The sequence below is a fragment of the Buceros rhinoceros genome, unplaced genomic scaffold, assembly GCF_000710305.1.
Source record: "Buceros rhinoceros silvestris isolate BGI_N320 unplaced genomic scaffold, ASM71030v1 scaffold2198, whole genome shotgun sequence".
In the NCBI taxonomy this organism is placed as follows: domain Eukaryota; kingdom Metazoa; phylum Chordata; class Aves; order Bucerotiformes; family Bucerotidae; genus Buceros; species Buceros rhinoceros.
This window is the reverse complement of record NW_010428377.1, coordinates 1-6614: the sequence shown is the minus strand read 5'-3', so window position 1 is coordinate 6614 and position 6614 is coordinate 1. Positions and strand designations below refer to the sequence as shown.

Genomic DNA, 6614 nt, shown 5'->3' with positions numbered 1-6614 from the left:
CGAGGAAAAAAAAAATAGAAAATAGCATAAACTGCCTCACGGAGAGAAAGATCATTTAGGGGCTGTTTCTCAGCTTGAGTTGACTTTCTTGGTATTTTAAGTAATTAGAATCCAATAATTAACAGAATGCCAGTAGATAATGTTTCTAGCTACCAGACAGATGCCTAAATGTGTGTGTTTGAGCATACCATACTGTTCAGAAAAGGGAACTCAGTTAACTCCTGTATTTTCTTTTTTGATTCATATTTGTTGATGGTTTTCCCTCTTATTCCTTAGAGAAGATTTAGATGAGGATTTACCATGCATCCATTAGAATAAATGAGAATGAGTGTTAATTTCACAATTTTATTGTTTATATTATCTTGTAATCATTTATTTTCAAACAAAATGGAATAAGGCTTGATATTTCAAACAGCTCTTTACACTATACCTGAATTCTGTGTGTTAATCATGACTTCCATATCCTAGCACTCAGCAACTATAACAAGACGCTAGGTAGATAGCTAGTAGCACAGAATTAAATAAAATAATTTAATATTAAAATGTTTGCTTCCATTTTCTGCTTTCCTTTCTCTTCCAGTTTGCAGTGTTACTAAACCTTTTCAGATGCTCTGTTCTATAATTGGATTATATTGCTTAAACTGATTTCTATATTACATTATAGGGATGTGTACTAAAGTGGTGAACAGGATCTCCTTGGTTGCCTAGTGTATTAAACTTAACTCTTTGTGTTCTAATCATGTCATTTCCTCCCAGCTATTATGAAAGGAGCAAACAACATAAAATACATATTTGTATGTAGAATTAGAAAACATAATTGAAGTACCTTTGATACCTGAGATATTTATATTTCTTTTACTTAGAATTGATTGTACACAGTAATGTGTCTATGCTGTATATGTCTATATAATGTGAATGTTTTAAAAATATTTTGTTTGCAACTGACCATGGAAGTTCTTCATCTTGAAAGCTGTGTTTTCATCTTCTTCACCAGTTTGTTTTTAGGTCTTCATGATGCCATGTTCTATTTGATCTGTCTGGTTCCACTTTGCATTGCAGTCATACAGATCCTGACGTGGACTCCCTTTTCAATCCAGAATAGTCATATGACAGCTGTATGCTAAACGTAGGACAGTCGGTCAGTAAAGCTGCTGCTGAACTGGAACCACAAAAGAGTCACTGTGTTTTAAATGTAGAAAAGCAGAATTGCGTCAAATGAACTATTGGACCAAACAGTCTGAGCCGTTTCATTTTTCAGACTACATGGACTATAACACAGATCGCATTCAGCCTTAATGCTGAGCTTACAGCAGTACATTCATTACTAAATGAAGTAATTTCTGGTATATACTGGGCACCGTTAACTCCTCTGATGAATGGATATGGCAGATCGGGTAAAGGGATCCCAACCCAGCACCTGGGTTCAAGGGAACTCCATTTTCTTAAGCTTACTGAAAGATGGTGGATTAATTTTGCCACACTGCTAAAATGGCAGATCCCTGAAGTTAATCTGGAAGAGCCTTATGGACATCCCTCATGGACAGCAGGGAGACGAAGAGGAAAATTTAGATGGTGTCTGGCTGACCAATATCAAGATAAATTCCCACAGCTACCACAGGAAGAGCCAAGAGAAATGAACTACCCTGTGGAAGTCTGTGTAAGGGTAAAGAAGAAGATGATTAAAATGCTGTTCAGTAAAGCGTGGCTGGATATGGAAGAAGCTCCACACATCCTCACTGGCCTTCTGAATGACTCCGGCCGGTGGTAGGTAGATGCGGTTTTCTGGCTTTAAATGGGTAAATTATTTTGAAGGTACCATATTGTTAGTACTTCATACAGAATGTTGCTGCGGTAAGAAAAACATGAGCGTCTGGATGCAGTAGCGTTCAGTTAGCTGGGCGAATCGAAGCCCACAGAATCAAACTGCCCGCTTAGTAGCGTCACGTTGGCAAACACACTTGATGTGCTGACAGTTGAAGTTGATTTCGGATTAATCAAGTTAAAGTTAGTTAATTTTTTATTAATTCTTACCAAAAATCCTTTCAGTTAAGCTTTTAAATGGATCCTGTGATTTTTATGAAATAGAGGGGTTTTGACAAAACGTCAGAAACATTGAATCCTTTACTTACTTCACACATCTTGTGGTAAGATACATCGTCATGTTTACAATACTCCTGTTCAATAAACATCCTTTTTCCTCCAGTATATCCAGTGTGTAACTCTGTGATGATAGATGGGTTACGTATAATCTAATCACTTAATTTTTGGTCTTTGTTTTGCCTGGGCAAATGTAACTTTAGAAGCACCTTTTTTGCAGAGTGCCAGTCACTTCAAATCACAAGAGGATGCATCGTCTGTATCCTGATTTTCAAATGCTGCGCCAGCTCATTTCTAAAGCTCTGCATTTACCATGACAGGTGACTTGGAAAAGAGAGGAGTGTAAGAAGTTGCCCTGTATTTTGGTGGACCAGCGTAATTTAATGAAGATGTTTGAGATTTGAAATACCGGTGTTGAAAAAAAATCATCTTTTATGCTTCAGTTTTTACATTTGTAGAACAGAAATGTTGTTTCCTTGCCTTTTGTGAAGTACAAAATGCTTTCAAAGCGATGAGTGAAAAAGTGGGACAGCGCTGTTAAATATTTAGAAATCCAAATGAACCCTTTGATAGGAATATGAAGATTTATGTTAAAATGTAAGAAGTCAGAAGTGTGATGAAGTTTTGAGTTGCATTATCTGGCTTTTATCTCTGTCTTGTCAGAGTGCCATTATTCATTTGCACTGTACACATTGTATAGCAATACATTGTATTGCCAAAAGCATTACATACACGTACTCGTGTCACTTGTATTTACATATCCAAAGAGTATTTACACAAATACCGGAGCAGATAGGACTGTGTGTTTAGATTCTGAGTTTCAAAAGATTTACTACATTGTAGTGTTAATTTTGTGCCTGAAAAGCAGAAGGAACAAAAGCCAAAGGACAAAAATCTGAAGGAATTTAAGTTAAAATAGTCTTCGATTCGTTAGATGAAACTGTCTTCTTCCTGACAATTCCCTTAAATGGAAACAAATGACTGAAAATATTTTTCTTTTAATTTTCTTTAGTGTTTTTGTATTTTCTGCATTTCATATATTCATCGTATCCTCATAGAATATATATTTTGATAGGTGAAAATGTTGCTGTTTCACAAATAGGATGACACTTTTTACTACTTTGTTCTGATATTATTAGCACATAGTGTACAACTGGGAGAGCACTGTGCTACACAACAGGAAAACTAGTAAGTGGTTGTAAAAGTAAAAATTGTACCAAGAATTCTTTGAAATTATCAGAATTATTTTTTCTGAAAAATGTTTGGTAAAGATATTTGCTGAAATAAGAAAGGAGTAAGGGTTGATATGACTGCGGGCACAGTTTGAGGAGCCTCTATAAACTGCTGCATCTTTAGAATAAAGAAAAGTAAATAGTCAAAGATACCTATGCAAGGCAGCCTTACGATATGAGAGATTAACTGTGTAGAATAAACTAGTTTAGAAAACAAATCTGAGAAATACAATCGAAATTATTTAATATATAAAATATTAATAATTTTGCACATTTATTATTTATTAGCCTCCCATTTGTCCATCCTATTTCTCTTGATATAAGGGCAGGAAAAATTTGTCTTCGTTGTGCCAATAGCCAGTCCCAGAGAGGGCCGGAAAACTGCTTCAAATGCAGCCGGTGGTCTTACTCCTGCAATGGAAGATTGGCAGTCTGCTAGGATTGACATCGCTCGTTCACCGTTTCTGTGTCACCTACTAAACTCGGTTATCCTCTGCTAAACCTCTGTGATTGGTTTTGGCTGCGAATCAAGTAAAGGATGATCAAAGGCAAAAGTTCAGTGTCATGCAACAGCTGGTTTGTCTGCTTTCTCTCCTTGCTAGCTTAGAGTATCTGAGCTGGGAGTCCCGCTGCTGGAAAAATGCCCCAATTTCATCTGCATAATTTAAGAGTTTCTAAAATAGTTTCATAGCTGATAAAGAGGATTTAAGTGTGTATAATATGAAATATGAAAGGCTGTGGTAACTTCAGAGAATGAGAAATTTGATGCTTGAGTCCCATTATTAAAATTTCTCTGTAAGTTCTGAGAATTTGGATCTTAAGACACAGAATGATTTTTATACATTGAAAATCAACAGGTAAAAGCGTCTACTAGATTTAAAAGGATGTTGGCTAACAGACACTAAAGAATGTTAGTCTAGAACAGTGGTTAGTGATAGAGTGAAAACATTGAATAAATTACAACAAAGTATACTTGATATTAAGTATGAAAAAATGAGCTTTATTGTTGTCTTGTACGAAATGACCTCCCCAGCCTGCTGCTGCGCTGACTTCGGAACTGCTCAGTAACTCGTGGCTGTGCTGTGTTGACATGGCTAGTAGGATGTTTACATTTGAATATGGCTGCACAGCTTAATGGGTGCTGACAGGAAAGACAGGCAGGAAGGGGAAGGAACAGTTAAGATAAGCCACATCTCCATAAATACTTCTGCGCTCTTTCCTGCAGAATTAAGCCAGCTCAGGAGAAAGCTCAGTAGCACATGGAGTAAAAAAAATTCTAGCTGGAACATTCCAGTGAGACTGGAGGCAGTTGTCTGGACAGACCCACAGTTGGGCTTCCTGGGTTACCTTTGGGGGAGAGGATTTTGGATAGGTACCTATGTGTGTTTCTCTTAAGTCCTCTTTCTTTGTGTAAATAATAGAAGGGAAAGTTGTTATTGCTGCGCTTGGTCAGGAGAACAGCAGATTTACGTCATGGAATACGTGAGGCTGTGCAGTCAGCCCTGTCACTGTGAGCCCTGCTCTGCAAGAGCAGGCTCCGTGTCACCCCCGCAAAGCAAATGAGGGCTGTGTGAAAACCTCTGGCTGTGGTTTGGACCTTTGGACTCCACTATTCAATCGATTATAAGAATTTTCCATCAAGAGGAAGAAGAAACGCTATCTGAGTACTTGAGGATAAAGCAGCAAAAAAGACATTCCTTTTTTCCTGGAAATCCTCTGCCAGCACACTAATGGCTTTGCATGACGTATGCATACACTTCTACAACAAAGAGTTTTCTGAGATTGTCCAGCCATTGGTTACACTTCCTCCAGCCTACACGCAAATAACAATGAATCAAAATTATTACCTAAATATGCATGAATAGTGTGTTCTTTACAGCCTGTCGAGAGAAAAATATGCTCAGTATACCACTACTGCGGCAGAATATTAATGACAAATATAGCACTGGGCAGGAACTTTGAACGATCTCATTAAAACGTACCCAGGCTGTATATGAACAATGCAAAGACAAAAGCCAGCCTGTTTCTTAACTTCACATGTTGCCCATTTGGATGTCTGTTTAAAAAGCAGCAAATGTAGCCTTTGTCATTTTGGATTTTGATTATAAAGTTGTTTTATTTCTGGAGGGGAAAAAATAAGCTAATCTGTCTTTGCAAACAAGAACATAAATAGAAAGGAGACTCATAATCCCAAACGGAATAAAAAGAAATAGACCAAAAAGGCATCTAGCTATTGGAGAAAAAAAATCTTCATGTGGCAAACCGTCTGAAGCTCTCCTGTCAAAAACCTTCCTCAAGGAGGTTGAACATCGGTGAAGATGAACTGAACAGAAAAATCCTCCGGCAATATTCTGTGGTTGTCCTGGTTTTGCTGATTTCCCAGGATAAGTGAGGTTGGATGTGATTAGTGCTTGATCAGAGGATCTTCCAGGTAGAAGCCAGGATCCCGTGGTGCTCTGACTTCCACTGTCATCCTTACCAGGAAATTAAGGGGCTGGACTCCAGCCTTTCAGATCTGATCAAAAGGAAAGATCCCGATAGCCTGTGGCTGTTAAACATTCTTCTGAGAGGAGGGCTGGTAGCCCTGATGCCATATGCAGCTGGAATGTGATTAATGAGATAGGCTTTGTCTAGATTTTCTTTGTTTCAGCTGTAGACAACATTGCTCGCTTTCTGTGGTCTTAGCACAAATAGCCGGTGTGTGTTAGAGCGTGAGGACAGTGGTGCCGAACCCAAACCCTCAGTAACCGTGGCTGTTGTTTGAGCAAAGGCACTCGCTGCTGTATGAAACGCTGGAAGATGTTGACCTGTCCCAGAGTAAAACGTTCCGACAAGCGCTGTCTGTTCTAGGCTCGCCTTCCTCGGTAGGGTATTAGTTGCACTACGGATTTATTTTTTCACGCCTCCACTGTGCCCCAGTGCACCCCATGCACAGGAACAGGATGTAGGACTCCAAGTTCTTGTTTTCCCGCCCACACGAATTCTCTTTCCTCTGCATGCACATCCCACTCCTGCAAAAAAACCCCTGTCTCAGCGGCGTGAGAGCCTCCTGATGATCCACAGTGCCAGGGTGGCAGTTTGCGAGGTGGCTTTATGAAACAGAATTTGCAGAAATTCCGTGTGAGCACTGAGGTTCACTCTGAGCCGCGGCAAAGTAGTTATTTAAGACATAAACTGCACTGTCTGAGAACCTGACCCCGAATTGTGCCTTTCCAGCAGCTGTAGCCGTCCGTCCGCAGCCCTAAGCCCCTCTGGAAGCGCGAACCCTGCAATGACCCCGCTGAC

The 6614-nt window shown here is 39.2% G+C and overlaps 1 protein-coding gene across 1 annotated transcript in view; it reads left to right on the top strand.

Annotated features, from left to right (window-relative positions):
* Positions 1-6193, top strand: part of LOC104498803 (transmembrane protein 180-like) — a gene marked incomplete at its 3' end in the record, with an annotated part of 19627 nt that extends 13434 nt beyond the window's left edge. Inside the window, exons 6-8 of the mRNA XM_010142225.1 lie at positions 995-1115; positions 1496-1764; positions 6100-6193. Coding sequence (XP_010140527.1) covers positions 995-1115; positions 1496-1764; positions 6100-6193 — 484 coding nt within the window. The remainder of the gene's footprint in view (positions 1-994; positions 1116-1495; positions 1765-6099) is intronic.
* Between the last annotated feature and the right edge of the window lie 421 nt (positions 6194-6614).